Source organism: Stomoxys calcitrans, chromosome 1 (assembly GCF_963082655.1).
Source record: "Stomoxys calcitrans chromosome 1, idStoCalc2.1, whole genome shotgun sequence".
NCBI lineage: Eukaryota > Metazoa > Arthropoda > Insecta > Diptera > Muscidae > Stomoxys > Stomoxys calcitrans.
Genome location: NC_081552.1, coordinates 156,709,166 through 156,731,934, shown reverse-complemented (window position 1 = coordinate 156,731,934; position 22,769 = coordinate 156,709,166). Strand labels below are relative to the sequence as shown.

The following is a 22,769-nucleotide window of genomic DNA, read 5'->3' as shown; positions in this document are numbered from 1 at the left end:
TGTTGCAAGACTATGGTGGTGCGTATAAAAATATAAAAAAATATTAATGAATTTCTAAGAGTCAAATATAAACCAGTAAGGAAAGGCAAAAGTCGGGCGGTGCCGACTTTATAATACCCTACACCACCCTATAGGTACAAAGTGAGAGCTATATCTAATACCGAACCAATTTTGATGGACCTCGGCGGATGTTTTCAGATGAGTTATAAAACAATCCGTATCCAATTTCGGGCAAATATGTTCAAACTGTAATGCATACAAACATATGTTGACAATTGACAACATTATTGGAAATTACCCAAAATCTGACGAACATATATATGGGAGATACATCTAAAGCTGAACCGATTTCGACCAAACTTTATGGATATTGTGGAAGTCGTCGAGGAAGGCGTTGTACCACATTTTGGGTAGATTGGTGAATGAAAGCGCTTGCAGTGGCGCCAGGAGTGGAAATCGAGCGATATATATATATATATATATATAAAGGGTGATTTTTTTGAGGTTAGGATTTTCATGCATTAGTATTTGACAGATCAAGTGGGATTTCAGACATGGTGTCAAAGAGAAAGATGCTCAGTATGCTTTGACATTTCATCATGAATAGACTTACTAACGAGCAACGCTTGCAAATCATTGAATTTTATTACCAAAATCAGTGTTCGGTTCGAAATGTGTTTCGCGCTTTTCGTCCGATTTATGGTCTACATAATCGACATTTCACGGTCTTCAGCAACACTCTCAGAAACAGACGCAATATTCTCTTCTGTACGCACTGTACGCATTCGTGTGGTTGGTTCAATGTCCAATAAAGTAAACTGAGTGCGAAACTTGGTCACAATCGCATTAATTGTTTGCTCACTTGGTCGATTATGTAGACCATAAATCGGACGTAAAGCGCGAAACACATTTCGAACCGAACACTGATTTTGGTAATAAAATGCAATGATTTGCAAGCGTTGCTCGTTAGTAAGTCTATTCATGATGAAATGTCAAAGCATACTGAGCATCTTTCTCTTTGACACCATGTCTGAAATCCCACGTGATCTGTCAAATACTAATGCATGAAAATCCTAACCTCAAAAAAATCACCCTTTATATATATATATATATATATATATATATATATATATATATATATATATATATATATATATATATATATATATATATATATTGCTCGATTTGCACTCCTAGCGCCACTGCAAGCGCTTTTATTCACCAATCTACCCAAAATGTGGTACAACGCCTTCCTCGACGACTTCCACAATATCCATAAAGTTTGGTCGAAATCGGTTCAGCTTTAGATGTATCTCCCATATATATGTTCGTCAGATTTTCGGTAATTTCCAATAATGTTGTCAATTGTCAACATTTGTTTGTATGTATTACAGTTTGAACATAAATATGTTCAAATATATAAGCCCGAAATATATATATATATATATATATATATATATATATATATATATATATATATATATATATATATATATATATATATATATATATATATATATATATATATATATATATATATATATATATATATATATATATATATATATATATATATATATATATATATATATATGAGAGCTATATCTAAATCTGAACCGCTTTCTATGGAATTCACCAGTAATATCATCCCAATAATGGGATGAAAATTGCGACATGTAGTTTGTACACAAATTAACATGGACAGAAGGACATCGCTAAATCGAATCAGAAAGTGATTCTGAGTCGATCGGTACACTTATCAATGGGTCTATCTCTCTTACTTCTGGTGGCTTACAAAAAAATTCACTCAATTATAATTCCCTGAAGTGGTGTATGTAGGGTATAACAATTTTTCGGGCATTATATATGAGTATATAACACAAGTAAAAACGTACCAAGTTCGGCCGGACCGAATCTTTGAAATCCATCACAATGGATTTTGCGTAAAATTTACACAAAATAGAATTAGTTGAAAACGCGTCATTTTACTCTACGTACCAAATTTCTGCCAAATCTGGCAAACAAGAAAGCTTCTGAACCGAACCAGGAATTTTGAGATATCGATTTATATGGGTGCTACATCAGGTCAACGAACGATTTGGACCGCACTTGGCACAGTCGTTGGAAATCGCAACAAAACACAACATACAAAATGTTAGCCAAATCGGACAAAAATTACGAACTGCAGAGCCTCAAGATGTCAAATCGAGGAGATGGGCTTATATGGGAGCTATGTCGGGTTAGAGACCGATTTCAACCATACTTGGTACGGTTATTGCATGTCGTAAGAGAACACTACATGCAAAAATTGCGGCTTCTAGGGGCTAAATATGTCAACTCGGGAGATCGGTTTATATGGAAGCTTTATCCGAATCTGAACCGATATGGCCCATTTGCAATCCCCAACGATATATTTGTGCAAAATTTCAAGTTGCTAGCTTTATGTGTTCGACCGCTAACATGATGTCGACAGACGGACGGACATAGCTAGATCGACTCTAAATGTCTATATATATACTTTATGGGGTCGCAGATCAATATATCGAGGTGTTACAAACGGAATGACTGAGTTAGTACACCCCCCCCCCCCCCCCACCCCCATCCCATGGTGGAGGGTATAAAAGAAAATTTTCACTACATACTAACCAAAACATTCATAAAACCATTGAGTCCACCCGTTTTTGAATTCAATTCAATGGAGCATTTTTATCCTTGGGTAAATTCAAAAAAAAATCAAAATTAAGCACCACAAACATTTTAAGTAGAATACGATTCAAAATAGGCCGAGAGCACATATTTTCGGCCAGATTGACCTTAAGCCAAGTTCCAATGTCAGTTTTCGTTTTATTTATTTGTACATTGATTTTTTTCCTCACCCGATCAGTACTAGCACATAAGGTGCAATCATTTTCATTACTAATTTTTCGCTTTTCATCAATGAAAAAGGTCTACAAAATATGACCTCGTTAGTAAAAACAAAATCATCATCTGGTTAAAATACAAAATATTGTGACCAACAGCGACTGAGTGTCTGCTTGCTTTTCTTGCAGAAAACAGCGCTGCATTGACCTTGTCTCCAGCTGATGGTGGTAAAAATCGAGGTGTTTTTCTTTTTTCGATTGTTGACCGTCGTGGTGGAGTTTTTTTCTCGGGTTGATTTATTTTTTTTTTTTTGTGTTTCTTAGCATTTAGTGTATTAACTAACTGTTTTGTTTAATGTTAACGCATCATTGTTTATTTTGTCTCTTGGGCAATATGGTTTATTACTTGTATTTCTCGATTTATGGCCGCTTACCACTGACCCGTTTCGAAGATGGTTGTGTGGAAGACACTTTGTGATGTCAAGTAAACTTGCGGCCAGCCAGACAGACAGACAGACCTGTTCGTACACCAACTAAGATGTCAATCAAATGTCAAAATTATTTTAAATTACGCTGAGCCAGCTAGTAAAACTAGCAGACAGTCAGTCAGGCCAGTGGCAACAGCAAAGAAATAACCGGCAAATGTAGCTTCAGCTCGCCGCTCCAACAACAACATTCAATTTTTTAATTGAATAATTTATGCGATTGTCGTCAAGCTTCTGAATATCGTGAAGAGAATGTGTGTCTGTGTTTGTATATGAATGCTCTATACTGCCCAGATAAAAGTATGCATAATAGCATTTTATGGCAATTTGTTTATTGTCCATCATTTAAATAGTTCGACACACACATTTGTCGCCAGAGTGTTGCGAGTATTAGCAAATGAAATAAAATGTCAACGTTCGTCAGGTTAAATATTGCTAATTATGTTAAATAGTGCAGACACGCGCTATAATCCGACAGTTTGCATTAATTTAGCCAATGACGGTCTTATATCCGATATGTCTTTCAAATATTGCTGCGACTCCTAACTTAGTTTCTCAAGCAATAAACACCTTGAAAACAGATCGTTTCCGCGATTGGTTGTCTGAAACATATTCTGCAGCAAAAATATTCAATACAAATATTTGTTGTTTCACAAGAAGTAAAGTTGTGCCTCGATCATCCGGGCCTCTATTAACCGTGTTTTACTTCTATATCCGTGGTTCAATAAAGCTCCCTCTATAAACGGTGCTTCACTCTGGTATCCGTGTATCACACAAATAGTTTGATAGAAAATGCTTTGATTCCTCTTTTTATAATTCCGGATAATCGAGGTTCAACTGTAGTTGTATTCACAAACCTTAATGGAGATTTGAAATAGGTTTATTTAAAAGAATTTCTTTATTAAGAACTATCATATTTGACCCCATCAATGAGACTTGTGAATACCACCCGAAATGTTTTTGGGGCGTTCAAATCGTATTCGTCCAACAAAACGTCACTTGCTCCAAACAAATATTTGAATGACATCAAAAATGAAATGTAACAACTCCATCAAGCGAAGAGGATTTTATAATACTACTCAACACCACTACTGTGGTGCAGGCGCATTTGTTTGTAACTCATAAGTGTACAGATCGACTTAAAATCACTTTCGGTTTCAATTAAGCTACGTCTACCTGTGCGTCTGTCTGCCCATGTTAGGTAAGATGAAGTTTAAGTGGCAGTCTGCCATCGTGATACCATAGGAACAAGAGAAGGATGCAGAATTCAGATCGCTTTAAAAAGCCCAACAACTTGCGAAGATTCACATACGCTAATTCAGACAAGTTCTCAAAAAAATTATAACCTAAAGTAGAACGCCTTCTGACCGCCAGTGCGGCACACACACACACAGCAGATGTTCAATAGTTTCTACTTCCTCGACGTCCTCACAGCTTCGGCAAAAGTCGTTACTGGCAACCTCAGTCTGAAACGAAAACAATAACTGAGACATCTGTTCCAGCCAGCAACAGCAAAGCGGTAGACCTTTTCAAGTCTACGACCACATAATTTTGGAGTGTTCTGAACCTTAGCGACAGAACTTTATGTAAATATAAAAAATAAAGTTTCAGAAATTGGTGATACAACAGACGAAGCTGACCAACTCCTGCAGCCTGCACAGTGGTCACGGATACAATGTGCTACGTAAGGAATGGAGGTGGGGGATTGCCCTTCGTGATACACCATTCCTCGCCTGCGCCTGGCGCTAGTGAACCCAACATGTAGTGTATGGGGATAGCAGTCAAGTCCGACTTCATAACCTCTGAGCACGGGACGTTTATCAATCAGAAGAAGGCCGATTGGGTCGGCTTCAGAGAGTACACCGCCGCTTCAGTGAACTGACACCCCCCTCAAATGTGCTCGTTACCGAGAGGTAATTCTGAGACATCATTAACGCAGCATCCGCTCGCTTTATTCCAGCCGATCGAATACGTCAAATGCGACCCAGTTTCCCGGTGCAGGCAGTGGTACTCGCAGACGAGTGTAATGGGATTCATTGCACGGACCCCACTAACCCCAGAATCAGCGAGCTGAATCTGTAAATTAACGAACATAAGTGAAATTTGTGGCTAGAACACTTGGAGCAATGTTACTAAGGTACCGGTTTAGGCAAGATGTGGTCTACTGTTAAGTAACTCTCGAACTCCGACTCCGTAGACGGGCTGACAGGACCTCAGCCACTTTTGATGACGTAACTGTGACTGATTCGAAGAGATATGCCAGGTTGGTCAACCGTCAATATATTGTGCATCTCGAGAGTGACAGGGCTAGGCGGAGAGCCATTCGTCGTATCCGTGGTATCCGAGCCGATGTACAGCCATCACAATTTACAGTGGTACTAAATCATCCAAGGCATTGGGCCCCGACGGAATCTATACACTGATGCTGAAGAAGCAGGATCTACCTGGAGTCGAGTGCCTTACAACTGTCCTCAACATGTCTTTGAACACTCCTTTAGTGCCCGATGTCTGTAAGATGAGCTTAGTGGTCCTGCTACTGAAGCCTGGAAAGGACATGAGTAGGGGGGAATCGTACAGACCGATCTTCCTTCTTTCACCAGTAGCCAAGACGCTTGAGGGACTACTCCTCCCGAGCCTCGTTGGAGAATTTCCATTCGCCGAGCATCAGAAGAATGCATAGCACAACAACTGCTTTACATCCCATCACCACTCACATTTGCCGTGGCTTCAACCAGCCCAGGCCATGTGATAGCACGGTCCACGGACCTATCGAAGGCATTCGACACGGTTAACTATGCCAAACTATTTGAGGACATCGCCAATACATCCCTCCAGCTAGGTCTGAAACGCTGGGTCACGAATTATCTGTGTGGTCGCCAGTCATTTGTGGAACAGGGAATTCCACAAGGCGGCGTGATATTTGCGGAACTGTTAAACCTCTACCTATCCTCCATTCCACCCCTTCAGACGCCATAGAGTTCGTATCATATGCGGACGATTGTACGATCATGGCATCAGGCCCCCACTCATTGATGTCATTTACGACAGGTTGAACGTTTTCCTCAACGAACTTGCCCCTTATTTCGCTGCAAGAGATCTGAAGATATCTGCCCCCAAATCTTTAGCCAGATTGATCACTACATACACGCATGAGGTGGTTAGGGAGCAGAAAGTGATTATCGATAGAGTTAGGTTAGGGTAGGTTGAAAAGAGAGTGCAGATATTAATCCGCTCTAAAAACTATAAAGTAACGTCTAAAAAGAAATTTTAAGTTAGGAATTCCGTGCTACTTTCAAAATCCTACATTGTTTTCAATACCACTCCCCTAAGTTGGTTCATGTCTGGTATTGTGTCTCCACCTAAGTACCGGTATCGTTTTGACGCGAAAGCCAAGCAATGACAAAGGCAATGCTCCAACGTCTCATCATTTTCCCCGCATGCCCTACACATGCTATCGCTTGCCGCACCGATATTACATGATGAATGATACCAATAGCTATACTGACCTCCTTTTTGCTTTCTTTCAGTAATAGCCTCGTCTTCTCACGATCTGGATCCCCCCATAGGATTTTCGCCGTCCTACCCACCGTTTCGCTGTTTCACAATGTTGCATGCGCATTCGTCGCCGACTCCCTTAATTCGGAATGCGTCGACCCAAAAGGCTTCAAGTTTATTGACGGCAGTACTCTGGTCTTCACCGCCAAATCGGTGACCATAAAGTGTCACAAAATACTTGGTGTCACATTTGACTGCTGTTACGAATTCTCCCCACAATGCCAATTGGCGATAAAGTCAGAAGTAGAAACAAGGTCCTCAAGTCACTCGCTGGCAGCACTTGGGGTGCAGACAAAGAAACCTTGTTAACCACGTACAAAGTAATGGCCGGTCTGTGATAAGTTATGCAACGCCAGTCTGGTCTCGTCAGCTTTGTGACACGCAGTGGAATAATACTCAGATCTGTCAGAATGCCGCCCTCCGAACTGAGACGGGCTGTCTCCTCAGTTCTCATGTGGACCACCTCCATCAGGAGACAAAGATCCTACCAGTGCGAAGACATAACTACATGCTGTCTAAGCAATACCTTTTGGGCGTTATCGCAGAGACCATCCAAATCATCATCTTGTGGATAGAAATCCACCGCTTAGAAGCCTTAAGGTAGATCTACATGATCTAGAGCGTGAGGTCCAGCGCTACAAGAGAGAACCGTTAGTTCATGCGACATATCAAGCGGGTATAGACAACATTGATGCAGACACGGTAGCAGATGCGGATCACACACGTGAGTGTGATCCTTGGAGGATCACACTCACGTGCAGGATCACACTATTGCACCTGAAGAAATTGACCTCCCCCGGCATACCAGAGTAGTTATGGCTCAATTACGATGCGGCAAATGCAGCCGCCTCAACTGCTACAGAGCAAGAATTGACGTGCAGGATGTATGCCTCGATTGTGACCAGGGACTACACGACACACGTCATCTGTTTAACTACCCAGCCAGTCCCACTCGACTCAGACCCAGGTCCCTCTGGACGCACCCCATCTTAGTCGCAGAGTTTCTTGATCTGGATACTCAACAGAATCAAGCAGACGAAAGATAGAACACAACACATTGCTATAACAACAGCAAACTTGGAAATAAGTTTTTCAATACAAACTCCAAACTCTAGAGAAATCGTCTGATAATATCCAAATATGATCTCACCCAAACCATATTCGACTGCTCTGATCTTGGAGTCTTATATAACTCAATGTTCCGAATTTCAGCGAAATAAGGTAATAATGCGCCTGTTCAAGACCTCAAATGGGTCCCAGAACTTAATTGGGTATCGGTCTACATAGTTGTTATGAGAAGAAAATAGAAGTTGTAGAGGACATTGAATGATGGTCAAGCCGAATATTCTCAAGTATTCATGTCCTAGAACGAAACCAAGGGGTAAACAAGGGTAGCAGAAGGTTCTTCAATAAAGCAAAAGCCACTTGTGCTTCAGTCTTGCGGAAGCATTTATAAAGCTTAACTCCGATGATAATACAGGCGAGCATAAAAACGCTGAATTCTAAAGCTCCGTGGAAGATACATCCAAGGCGTCTAAGTACAGAGGATCCTAACCCCCACAACTATCAAATGCGGCACATGGCAATACGATGAAGTCCAACTTTGGGCTTTTATTTCTTTGATGACTTGTCTGAATGGCGGATGTGAACTATTGCAAGTTATTACGCTTTTGAAAGGGATTTGGTTGGCTCAACAGTAGGAAGTAGAAGGCCTGTTTATTCTCTGGTTTTGGTGGACTCGCAATGGACTAAAAGGGGTAGGAAATGGTGTTTATTTCGAGGCGTTACAAACAGAATGGCCGCATGAATCATTCTGTATGACTTTACTTTCATTGGCTACGACAGAACATTTGTCCCATTAGCCGAACTTCGAATAGATTTTCAAGCACCTCGATCTTCTGCGCTCCTTTTCATTGGCGGTATGCATTGACATCGAGGGGGCTTTTAACAATGTGCGGACCAACACACTGATCCTGAGGTGTATAAATCACAAGGGGGCATTTTATGAGGAGGGATTTGAATCCGTCTGCTATGCAGAATCCGAACCAGCTATGCAGAAATGCCGAAAGCGTTTGCAGATAGCATACCACTGGGCTAGACCCGGAAAAGACTGAAATCTGCTTGTTCACGAGGAAGACGAAGGTGGGCCAATTTCAGGCACCACGTTTCATCAATAAGACGATTCGATATCTGACAAGGTCAACTACTTAGGAGTGATCCTGGGTAGGAAACTTAATTGAAAGTATCACATTCAGGTGCGTACTGAGAAGGCTCACATAAGTTTGGCACTATGTAGACGGGCCGTAGGCTCGAAATGGGGCCTCAATCCGAGGATAGTTGACTGGCTTTATAAAAACGTGATTTCTAACTTACGCCTTAGTAGTTAGGAGCGATGAGAATCACGCCTACTAGAGCACTGGAGACTATTCTAGATATCCGACCCATTGACATAAACATTAAGTGTGAGGCAGCCACTGCGGCTATGAGACTTAAGGCGATGAGAGAATGGACAAAGGATTGGAGCAGATCATACCAATCGCGGTATAATCGAGGCAACGATAGGAAACCTGGAAGGAATGGAAGAGGTTTCCGATAGGATACCTGAGACGACACTTGAGGTCGACTGCTGCCAGCGACACAGTCGTGGATTGACGGAACCCTAGTATTGCCATTTGGGAGATAATGCTTTACAGATGGGTCAAAGCTAGAGTACAGAGTCGGCCTGGGGGTCTACGTTGAGAATCCAGAGACTGAGATTTGTTTTCGACTGCCTGACCATAATACGATCCGGCAGGCAGAGATCAGGGCGATCACAGTATGCATGAGGGGGTGTGGCGTTATCGCAAGGACGTCGAGTATGAACATGTTTACGTACAGTAAATAGGCTATCAGGGCAGGTACAACCAGGCAGGTCACGAACAGTCTTGTAATGTAAGAGGGAGATTAACGCCTTCTCTGAGGACGGCACGCATTGTTTGGGTGCCAGATCATAGCGGAGTAAGGGGGAATGAGAAAACAGGCGATTTGGCAATGAAGGTCAGAGGACTGCCCGCCTTTCTGGTCGACCCAGTCTGCGTCAAGCGCGTGGTCTACGGTCGGTAGGACGGCAAAAATCCCATGATGAGATAGGGATCGTAAGAAGACGAGGTTATTACGGAAAGAAGTATAGCTTTCGGTATCATAACGGGACACATAGGACTACAAACTCACTTATGCAAAATCGAGGCGACAAGTGATAGCATGGGGAAGATGTTGAAACGTTGGATTATTTCCTATGTCATTGGCCGTTTCTCGTGGCTAACACACACACCCGTACTTAAGTGGGGATACAATAACAGACAATTAAGGATTTTGTAGGTAGCACAGAATTCCTAACATACCCTCAGAGAAATTTGTTACCTGTTGAAAATGAGACAGCAGTTCTTTGAAGCTAAAACAGCACATTTTTCTGTTGTTTTCATGTGGATTAAAGTTAATAAATAGCTCAAAAATTTCATAAATATTTAAAAAATTAAAAAAAAAGTTCCAATATTCCACAACTTGCATTTTTTTTTAAAAGAATTTAAATAAAAGCAGACAAAATAAATACTTTTATTATAATTGTGTTTTAAGTAAAAAATTGAGTATATAGCAAATACCTCAATCGTTGTTTTGAAGTTTAAAAATGTTGTATCGATTCATTCAAAAGTTTAAAATTGCTAATTTAATATTAGCAGACGGTGTTTGCTGTTATCAGGAGACTAATTTTTCTGGGTGTAGATTTTCTTTATCGATGTTACAGTTCAGTACATTTCGGACAATTTTTGGTTTGGATGTTGGAAACCATAGTAGAAGTCATTGAGCAAAATTTTAAAATTGAGCTCTATAATGGCACAAGAGATAAAATTAGGGAGATCGGTTTATAGGGGATCTATATCAAGTTATGGACCGATTCAGTCCATATCTGACAAGTATGTGGAAGGCTATGGATAAGAATTAAGGCCTATACTGGCTCAAGAAATAAAATCAAGAGATTTGTTTATATGGGAGCTATATCATATTTGGAACCGATTTGTACCATAGTTGTTGCAATTCAAAACAAAAGAATTCGTGCAAAATTTCAGCCAAATGGGACAATAATTGCGCACTCTAGAGGCTCAAAAGGTCAAGATCCCAGATCGTTTTATATGGCAAGTTTTGAACCGATTTGAACCCTGTGTATGGTTCAAATCAGTTCAAAACATGTTGGAAGTCATAACAAAAAACCTCATTGAAAATTTGAGCCAAATCGGATAAGAATTGAGCCGTCTTACGACTCAAGAAGTCAAGATCCCCGATCGGTTTATATGACAGCTATATCATGTTATGGGCCGATTTGAACCATATTAAGTAAAGTTGTTCGAAGTCACAACAAAACACGTCATGCAACATTTCAGCTAAATCGTATAAGAATTGCGTCCTCTAGTGGCTCAAGAAATCAAGAGTAAGAGTTGTTGGAAACCATAACAAAACACTCCATTCAAATTTTCAGCCAAGTCGGATTAGAATTGCGCCCTGTAGAGGCACAAGAAGTCAAGATCCAAGATCGGTTTATATGGCAGCTATATCAAAACAAGGACCGATATGACTCATTTACAATTCCAACTGACCTTCACAAATAGGAAGTAATTGTGCGAAATTTCATGCGCCTAGCTTTATCCCTTCGAAAGTTAGCGAACATTCGACAGACAGACGGACGGACAGACGAACAGACGGACGGACGAAATGGCTAAATCGACTTGGAATGTCAAAACGATCAAGAATATATATACTCTGTTGAGTCTCCGATGAATATTTCAATGTGTTACAAACGAAATGACGATTCAAGGTGTGGGATATATAAGATAAAGACCGACGGAACGAACCGGTAAAATACTCTATATACTGCATTATTCTAAAAGACATATCAATGCAGATTCCGAGTGAATTAGTTTTTCGCCCAAGACACATTATTCGTTACACTTCTAAGTTAAGTTTTACATTTGAATAGTTTTATGTATTGAGAGACTGGGGGAGACATTGCATTAATCAATTAACACAACAAATGTCTCGAGACTCTCTATGTCTGGCTGAACTATAGCAGTGAATATTCCCATAATTCATATCGTGTTGAGATAACTAATGAATGCATCTTAATTGAGACAAAGTTAAAAACAATTTAAAAATTACATTTCTAATCATTGCAGTTTATGGAGAAATACACAGCATTGTTGTAAGCAAAAAAGGGAGACATTTTCAATTCTTGCTATTCCCATTAGTTTTAATAAAAGCAGCCATTTACAAACAGCCAATGATTGCGTTATAGTGTCTCTTGGATAATTTGTATATTCACATATCGGAACATCCTTATGTTATTTTTACGAAAGAAGATCTTTACGCAATTCAAATAGAGTACCAAATATAAAACTGTGAGCCAAATGCTGGTGGAATATGAATGCAACGGTATCTATGTGCATTGAAAAGGTACACATCCAAATGCTATCGATAAATGAAGAGGTCACATAGTAAGTCAAGACGTCGCATAGTAAGAGCGACATCTACAATAGTTGGTCAAAACAAAAAAACGGGTTGTCAGTTTTAATTGGGGCCTCTAACAAATTGTGTATGAGACAAAGCTGGATTGTGCAAACGAGCTGATACGATCCTAAACAGTTAAAGCATTACGATGATGTCTTAGGCCTTAAAAATGTAATCCTGCAAGTGACTTACCTGTTGATTTGTTTCGTCATCACCACCATTTATTAACTTTACCGTGCTGCCATTAGCCAAATTAAAACTGCCATTGGCCGAATAGTTGTGCTGTTTTATCGGCGATGTTGCTATGCGTGAGAAATTGTGAAAATCTCGACTGCCGCCCACTTCCTGACTGTGATAATCGGAATGGATATCGTTGAGAGTGTTGTTACTGCCACTGATGGTGGTGACACCACTTGAACTCATGTGGCCGGAAGTGGCGGTGGTGCGGCCACTAATAGTGCCACCGCCACCAGCTGATCCACCGACTTCGCCATTAACCCTAACCACTCCACTGCGACCATCGGCGGAGCCCATCATTTCTGTGGTGGTAATATTCGACACATAGCTCCGTGTTGTTTGCGGAGATGGGGTAACAGGTGGTCTACTACTGCTCTCTACTCCTGATACAGAGCCATCGGCCCTTCGTCTCATATTGACCCAGGACAAACGATGTTCCTGGCTGCGATCCATGGTAGGTGGATTACTGGAATAGGCATCGTGCGCATTTGGTATATTTCCCATCACATAAATGCTGGTGGCCGAGGAGTCGCTGCGCATACGCATTGGCTCCACTGTGCTCATGTGGTGATGTTGGTGTTGGTGTTGCGTCGACATCGCTTCCAATATGGGAGGTGGTGGTGGTGGAGGCATCGATGCGATTTCTGGAAATGTGTCCCGCATTGACTGCAGCTTATTGTTGTTGTGCCTTCTGGTGGCCACAATGGCTTTCAATTGCTGCAAGTGCTCATCAAGTGCTTCATCACTTGTTCTGTTTTTGAAAGACGGATTCATCTTGGCCCCACAACAACACTGTCATTCAGCCGTCCCAACATTCGAATGGAAGGTGTAAAAGTGGACTAAAATAAACTTGTTTTCTTTCTCAATTCGTTATTTTTAGCTTGAAGTTGGTCACCGATGATGTTTGGGAAGACTTATTGAAAAAGGCGTATCTGTAAAGGCAAGAGAGAGAGAGAGAGAAAAGTTACAATCAAAAACATTAAGGAACGCCATACCGAATGAAGCAGTATTTGCCGGACATTGTTTTTTTTTGCATTTTAATGCTAAACAGAACTACAAATTTGCCGATGCTGATGATGATATGTTGGACACAAGCAACATAAATGTTTAAAAATTAGTAAAACAAAACATAACAGACTTAGAAAAACATGCGGAAATAATAATCACCCAAGATGATAGGAATCACGATATTCGCTTCGACATTGAATTTTGATTGGACACACAAACACGTGTACGTAGAGCATTACATATGTTGCTAATCATTATCATCATTGTCGGATCGACGAGTAGAACAGCAAAAAAAAAACATCAAAATTACATCAAACTCCGATATAGCCAAAAGGTGTCATGCAAATCATGGGAACATAATGAATTTCACAAATCTATGAAGTACGGAGTTTCTATGAGTATAGCAAAATACCTAAGAGTGTGTCATTTATCAATGAGAACCTATCCTAACCATACCTCATACATAAAACAAGCAAACACGCATTAAATTCGGCCGGGCCGTACTTTGAATAGCCACCATCTCGGATATACATATTAACCTCAAACCGTCCAGTGAAAAATACACATTTTACGAAACCTTTGCGCTCACCATTCACAATTACGTTACGATTCGCATCATCTTTGAAGAAGTACGCTTGGATGATGCCACGAGCCCAAAAACCGCACTAAACTGTGACTTTTTCCGTATGAAATTCATAGCTCTTGCAATACTTCTGGCTGATCTTCACTCCAAACTTAATAATTCTGCACTCTTTATAGAGAAGGAGCAGTATACGCGCTGGCGGATGTATTAGAGAAGTACAAAGCAGATATTACCGCCTTGAAGAAAGTGCGATGGACTGGCGTCACTACAACACTAAACGGTGACGAACTATACTATAGCTGCTATAACACGAGGCATGAATTTAGCTGTGGATTTGTGGTTAGTCGGAGACTGAAACACCTTGTCTCCAGCTTTACTCCGGTGGATGAGAGGCTAGCCACAATCCGCATAAAAGCCAAATTCTTCAACATCAGCCTTATTTGTGCCCATGCCCCGACGGAAGACAAGGACGAGCAGACCAAGGATATTTTCTGCGAGCGACTAGAGAGAGAATATGCCCGCAGCCCCGCCCATGATATTAAAATCGTTCTGGGAGATTTTAAAGCGAAGATAGGGAAGGAAGACATTTTTGGGCCAGCCGGAAAATTTAGCCTCCACGAGATAATGTCTCGTAATGGGTTGAGGCTGATAGATTTCGCCGCGGCAAAAAACATGGTAGTTAGTAGCATCAGATTTCAATATAAAAATATTCACTAAGCTACATGGCTGTCACCCGATCAAAACACGAGGAACCAAATTGTTGTTACGTTGTGATAGATGGAAGGCATTCATCCAGCGTTTTAGATGTACTATCGATCCGTGGAGCGAATATAGATTCGGATTATTACCTTGTTGCAGCAAAGGTTCGAACATGGCGAGGAAATTACGATCTGACACTGCACGCAAGCTCGACAATGAAAAGCTGCAAACACAGCAGATGGCAGCGGCATACTTCATTCGACTGACCCAACTGCTTGATGAAAACACTCCTTGTTCCAATGACATAATGGCGCAATGGTAAACCATTGCCCACTCCATAGAAAATGCGTACTTGGGTACCGGAAGCCTCCCCAAGAAGCCCATTGTACGACCAAGAGTATCGAGATGCTACCGAGGCCAAAGTTTACAGAGCAACCTTGTAATCACTAGCAACGCGCCAGATGAAGGAGAGGTATAGAGAGAAAAGAAAAGAGAGGAGAAACGTCTATTCCCCAGAAAGAAAAAGCGAATTGAGATGTACAGGAGTCAGAATAAAGCCCGGAAATTCTACCAATGAATTGAACATCTAACCGATGGCTTTGGTGCAGGAACATCCCCCTGCTGAGACAAAGAAGGAAATCTGTTAACTGACACAGATAGCATGCTGAGGATATAGAAAGAACATTTTACCTGTTAGTGTCCGATGTTGGCGGCACATTTTGTACCAATCAATTATGATGGTATAGAATGTTTACCTCCTAGTCAGAATGAGGTCCAAGTAGCAGTGACATGACAAAAGAACAACAAGGCAGCGGGAGCCGACGGGTTACCCGCTGAACTATTCAAGAGCGGAGGCGACACGCTGATAAGGCGTATGCATCAGCTTACCTGCGCAATCTGTCTAGAAGAACGCATACCCGATGATTGGAACCTCAGCATACTATGTCCCGTACACAAGAAAGGAGACAAGACTGAATGTGTCAACTACAGAGGAATAAGTCTCCTCTCCATCGCGTATAAGATACTCTCGAGCGTTCTGTGTAAAACATTACAACCTAAAGTCAATGAGATGATTGGGCCCTATCAATGCGGCTTTAGACCTGGTAAATCCACCCTAGACCAGATATTCACACTGCACCAAATCCTGGATAAGACCCGAGACGGACAAATCAACACCTGCCTGCTGGAAATGATTAACCGAGATGCAGATGTGAATAGACACTAATCACAAGAGAACACATGCTACTCACCTATGCCGACGACATCGACATCATTGGTTGGTCACCGAAAGTAGTAACTGCAGCCTTTGAAAGAATCGAAAGAGAATCAGTCAAAATGGGTCTGGCAGTAAATGGAGATAAGACGAAATGGATGGTTTCAACTCCCAAAACGCCTTGTACAACCGAGCAGATATAGAAAATGGAGAAAGTTGGGAACCACAACTTTGAAATAATCAGTCACTACTATCTACCACGGCACTGCCATAACCGAAACGAATGACACCAGTTTTGTGACAAAGCGATGAATAATGCTGGCAAACAGATGCTACTTTGGATTAAGTAAGCAGTTTAGAAACAAGGCCACATCTCCACAGACGAAGATTACACTATACAATACACGGATACTACCCGTGTTGTTATATGGTTCTGAGGTATGGGTACTTGTGAAAGCTGATGAAGCAGTGCTTGGAGTATTTAAGAGGAAGCTTCTTCGTAAAATAAATGGACCAGTTTGCGTTAATGGAGAATATAGGCGTCGTATGAACCACGAGCTGTATGACGACGATAGCAGAATTACATGTATCAAAATACAACCTCTGCGTTGGCAAGGTCATGTTGTCAGAACGAATGAAGAAGCTCCAGCAAAGAAGTCTTTTGAAGGCAAACACGATGGGGAAGACCAAAAGACCGATGGAAAAATCAAGTGGTGGGAGACACCTCAAAACTTGGTGTCAGAGATTTTAGAATGAGCGGAAAAGTTCGAGACGCTTGGAACGTTCTGTCATAGCCAATTAAGGTAAGTAAGTATAGACTGATCTCCCGACTACAGGTTTTAGGCCCATTTATTATCCGATCTCTCTGAAACTTGGCACTGTGGGTTGAACCATTTCCCGTGCCGTCTTGGGCGCATAAAAATCACAGGCCCGATTGGCCTGAAATTTCCTTTCGACATATTATATTGATTTAGCTGCCATATATACCGATCTCCCGAAAGTCCCATTTATTATCCGATTTCGTTCGGATATCGTTCCCAAATAGACCAATATCCCGTTTTACGGACTTGAACATTGAATTCTGTTAGACCTCTCGACGTCTGGGCCGAGTTTGGTACAAATCAGGCCATATTTTGGTATTACTGCAAAGATTATACAAATGGTGCATTTTTATACAGTTGTAAAGTTGTCACTTATAACTTCCCGAAATTTTTCGATTAAGTTCTTCAACTAAATAACGGAACAATGAATATCTGAACAGATTTTGCATTATAGTTCAAAATAATTTGATTAGGTAACATACCCTAGATCAGCGTCTTTAATATCCATGAGCGATCTTTTATGCTGAAATTTCTTCATTTTCTTCGGATATATTACTTTAATATCACTAGATAATATAATTCAATTATTATCGCAACATCAGATAACGCATCACAGTTGTTTTCTCTTCTTCTATGCCTCATCAATTATTACAACAGAATATCAAATGTTTATCAGCTCCAAGCTTTTAACCTTAAGCAATGATTAATCCAACTTTTTTTAACAAATTATGCCTTCAAAGCGTCAAATTCTTCTTAGCCGTATGAATATCAATTTGTCTTGGGGCGCTATCTTTGCGAGAATTGAATGAGTCATTTTAATTCGCAACACTTTTGTCATGAAGGCCAATAAACTTTCTTATGCTGAAACCGATCACTGGCATCATTCATTCATCTTCTTGGAATGTGCGCTAAAAACAGAAAAAGTTCAAGGAATTAAAGTTTCAATTAATTTGCATAATTATCAAAACATTTGCCACTACAGCCTAACAAAGCAGGGTTATGTGAATGTTACCCTTTCGGTTAATAAATTAATCTATTGATTAATTGGGGCTATCCATTGGCTGAGTGCACAAACAAGACTCGAAACACAGGGTGTCACACAACAACAAAAAAACTAAAAAATATATTAGAACTAATTCATGGAAAAAACCAGTAAGGAAGGGCAAAAGTCGGGCGGAGCCAACTGTATAATACCCTACACCTACCCTATAAGTACAATGTAGGAGCTATATCCAATTCTGAATTAATTTTGATGGACCTCGGCGGATGTTTTCAGACGTGTTATTAAATAATCCCTATCAAATTTCGAGCAATTATGTTCAAACTGTAATAACTACGGTTGAAAAATTACAACATTATTGCAAATTACTCAAAATCTGGCGAACATATATATGGGAGCTATATCTAATTCTGAACCGATTTCGAACAAACTTCCCAGATAATGTGGTAGTCGTCGAGGAAAGCGTTATGCAAAATTTTGGCACGATTGGTCAAACAATGCGCTTGCAGTTATATGACAGCTATATCTAAATCTGGGCCGATTTGTATGAAATTCGTCAGTAATATCTAGTTCCTGAAAAATTTCGAGAGAATTGGATATAAAATGAGCGCTTTCTTGCAATATTTCTCAAAATCGGACCAACATATATGTGGAGCTATATTCAAATCTGAACCGATTTCGAGCAAACTTCTCAGATATTGTGGTAGTCATCAAGGAAAGCGTTGTACGAAGTTTTGGGAAGATTGGTCAATAAATGCGCTTGCTGTGGCTCTAGGAGTGAAAATCGGGCAAATTCTCCAGTAATGTCGAGAGTCATAAAAAAATCCTTCCTGCAAAATTTCGTCTATCTCTCCTTTCCTTTTGGGTGTTACAATCAAATTCACTAAGTTTTAATAGCCTGTACCACAGTAGTGGTATAGGGTATTATTCCATTACTGCGGCTGTTTGATGGGCACCGGGGTGCTGCAGTAAGCATGCCCACCTATGATACGAAATGCCAAAGTTCAAATCCTAGCGTGAACTTCAGACCATTTATTCATCAGTGATTATCCCCTTACTTCCTTAGGTTAGGTTTAAGTGGCTGTCTACCATCAGCCTCAATTAGATATACTCGCCCATTGTGATAGCACAGGAACAAGAGAAGGAAGATGCCTTCTAGTTCCTACCGTTGAACCATTCAGATCGCTTTAAAATGCCCAACAACTTACGAATGTCCACATCCGCTAAATCAGACAAGTTCTCAAAGAAATGACCAAACGGAACACCATGGATCGCATTTGTCAAGTTATTTGCCCGGTATCTCTTTATAGACAAACAAAGGATAATGCATAAGAATTGCCAAGCTATTGAAGCCATGGATCGATTCGGACCCTACTTGGTTTGGATGTTGGAGTACCATTGTGCAAAATGTCAGTCAAATCGAATAAGAATTGCGCCCTATAGGGGCTCAAGAAGTAATACCGGGATATCGGTTTATATGGGAGCTATATCAGATTATAGACCGATTCAGACCATACTTGACACGTATGTTGAAGGTCAATCGAAAAGTCGTTGCACAATTGCGCTGTCTATAGGCTCAAGCAGTCATTAACCAAGATGGGTTTATATGGGAGCTATATCAGGTTATGGACCGATTTGGTTCATATTTGGCAAACTAGTTGGAAATTTAAACTTCATGCTAAGTTTCAGCCAAATCGGATAATAATTGCGCACTCCAAAGGCTCAAGAAGTCAAGATCCGAGATCGGTAAATCAAGTTATGAACCGATTTGGACCGTACATAGCACTGTTGTTGGAAGTCATAATAAAACACTCCACACAAAAATCAGATAAGAATTGCGCCGTCTAAAGGCTTAAGAAGTCAAGATCCAAGATCCGTTTAAATGCCAGGCATATCAAAACATGAAGCGATATGTCCAATTTACAATTCCAAGCATTTGTGCAAAATTTCAAGCGCCTAGCTTAATCGAGAATGTCAAGACGACCAAGAAGATCGAATATTTCGAGGTGTTACAAACGCAATGACAAAATTAGTATACCGCCCATTGCATGAATTATTTCTACGCAGCCGACAATGCTTAAAGTAGCTTTCGTAACCGTTCGTTCATAAATAGATGTCAAGCGAGTTACAAATTTATGATAATTCTTGCATTTACATTCTCTCAGTCTCAAAGTGAATGGCCTTTTTACCCACATTGAGATATAAAGAAAAATAAGTCACACTTACGATTATGGCCAGCAGAGTATCGCTGTAGTATTAACGATAATATTGTTGTAGATATGCATATGCATATGCATGCGTAATAATGTCATACGTTTCTCACTATACTCATGTTTGTATACATACGTATTGTATGTAGTACTCGTAAACAAATTTGTACATATGACACTTTTTTATTTTGTTTGAATAATGAGGGACGACGAAAGTATGTGGGACCCATGTCAGAAGAATGAAAACAAGAATCTTTATATATAACAAGAGGAATCTGATAAGATAGTTCTTACTTACGCATTCGCTCGTCTCATTTCATGGAGAATGATAAGAAAGATAAATTTTTCTTAGTACTGCACTGAGAAATTTGCCTTTATTTGCAAAGAAAGAATGTCGTGACGAATTATGATAAGAAAAAAATTCTTCGATCTGGAAAGCCCCACTGGTTCATTGAGAAATTTCATTTTCAAGGAAATAAGATTTCAGTTACAATGCATTCCCTAGTGGACGTTTTTATGGAAGAAGAATTGGCTGATTTTGATATACTGATGGACCACAAAGCTATTTTAAGCCAAAAAAGTTTAGATTAAAAGTTTCACACAATATAGTTCGATGACGCAATAGTTCAAAGACGTTGCCGAAACTTACATACCACATTTCAGCGCAATGGAATACAAATTGAGGCTTCTAAGAGCTCAACAAGTAAAGTAGTAGAATCGCTTTATGTGGGAGCTACTTTCAAATGTAAACCTCTATGGCCCGTTTGATGGAATGCTTCGATGGAAAAATGCAGACGAAACTGTATGAAGGCCGGATGATATGCACAATAAAGTGAATACACTATACGCTGGGAAGAGCAGACGTCACTGAGACAGAGCCTCCCGCGGATAAACAACTGTGAGGTACTATGCCATGATAAAACTTCTCCCCAAGGAGGTGTCGCATTGCCCCTCGCCGTTCGGACTCGGCCACCACTCAGTGATTTGTGAGAAGTTTGAGCCAGTTCCTTAGTGGAAGGCTTATGAGCAAATTTGCTTTTTTAAAAAGTAGGCTTTTGCGATTTCTAAAAAGCCTATTATTATTTTTTCCATGAATTTAAACTCTTTCAAAATATTATAAATAAGCCTAAGATGAAGCTTAAAATCGCCCAGCATATTCTTTTTTCAGTTTCTGAGACAACATCGATTTAGCATGAAGACAACATCTGAGGAAAAAAAGATATCTAAATTTTGCTGAAAAAATAAGCCAGTTTGCGCCCTTTTAACGGGAGATTTTTTAGCTATTATCTTCTTGGCAACACTGATTTAAACAGCTCACGCACGTTTCGTGTTTTGTTCCACTCTCAAACATCTTCAGTTTGGTCCATAATTTAACCATGGATCGTCTTACAAACGAACAACGCTTGCAGATTATTGAATTTTATTATCAAAATGCGTGCTCTGTTAAGAAAGTTCATCGCGCTTCTTCCATTTTACGACGAAACTCATTTTCGGCTCAATTGGTACGGTAATAAGCAGAATTGACGACTTTGTAGTGAAGTTCGGCCACAAGCATTACAACAAGGCATCCAGAAAAAGTCACAGTTTGGTGCGGTTTATAGGCTGGTGGCATCATTGGATCGTACTTCTTCAAAGATGATGCGAATCTTAACGTAACTGTGAATGGTGAGCGCTATCTTGAGATGATATCCAACTTGTTTTTGCCCAAAATTCAAGAGCTTGACTTGCATGACACGTGGTTTCAACAAGTCGATGCCACACTGTACGAGTAACAATGGACTTATTGAGAGGCGAGTTTGGTGAACATTTTGTTCCACACATACAGGGTGTTGTATGCTTCAGGCTCAGGAAAGAAACATCTTCAACAGATTCGTTTCTGAGTTAAAAAACTTAATTAATTTTCACAATATTGAGACTTCACACATTTTCATGTTAAAGATGACGTATCGAACATCTGCACGATAAAATTTCGAATATCACAAAGGTATCAAATTCACTAAACTACCATAAGAGACGAAAAAATCAACACAACTGTTTACTTCATTTCATTCATTTGCCAAAACACAAGTGTTTTTTTATTTTATTTTTATTATTGTTTTTCTTCGTCAACACTTCCCCCGTTCTTAACATTTCACAACACAATTTTCAGCAAAGACAGTAGCAAATAAAAGAAAATTCCAATATTTGTTTAAAATATTTGTACAACCATTCGTCGCGGCCGTCCGGGCACTTGTTATAACGAATAACAACACCGGAAATTTATTTGTCGTGTACCACGGCTAAGTAAGATTTCCAAGGCACGGCGTACGTGGTGTCAGAACAAAAATCCCAAGAACCATAAAGAATTGATAATTATAATTCTTTCCTTCCATCCATCCCGAAAAGTTGAGTTCAGTAGAAACACCAATCACAAGGTGGAGACGCAAATACCAGATGAATGCCCCAACAAAGTGGAGAAAATTTAAACAAAGACCCCAGACCTAACCCAGGTGATTTAAATGAAGTACTCAACTTTGAAGTCAACCAAGTGTAACACACTTGAGCTAAATTCGCTGTCAGCTG

General features: G+C 40.2%; 1 protein-coding gene across 1 annotated transcript in view; it reads right to left on the bottom strand.

Moving 5' to 3' along the window:
* The window catches only part of LOC106082382 (sodium- and chloride-dependent GABA transporter 1), a 170,009-nt gene that overhangs the window by 116,055 nt on the left and 31,185 nt on the right, over positions 1-22,769 (bottom strand). Inside the window, exon 2 of the mRNA XM_013244848.2 lies at positions 12,629-13,605. Within this exon, the coding sequence (XP_013100302.1) occupies positions 12,629-13,447 (819 nt within the window). The 5' untranslated portion in view covers positions 13,448-13,605. The remainder of the gene's footprint in view (positions 1-12,628; positions 13,606-22,769) is intronic.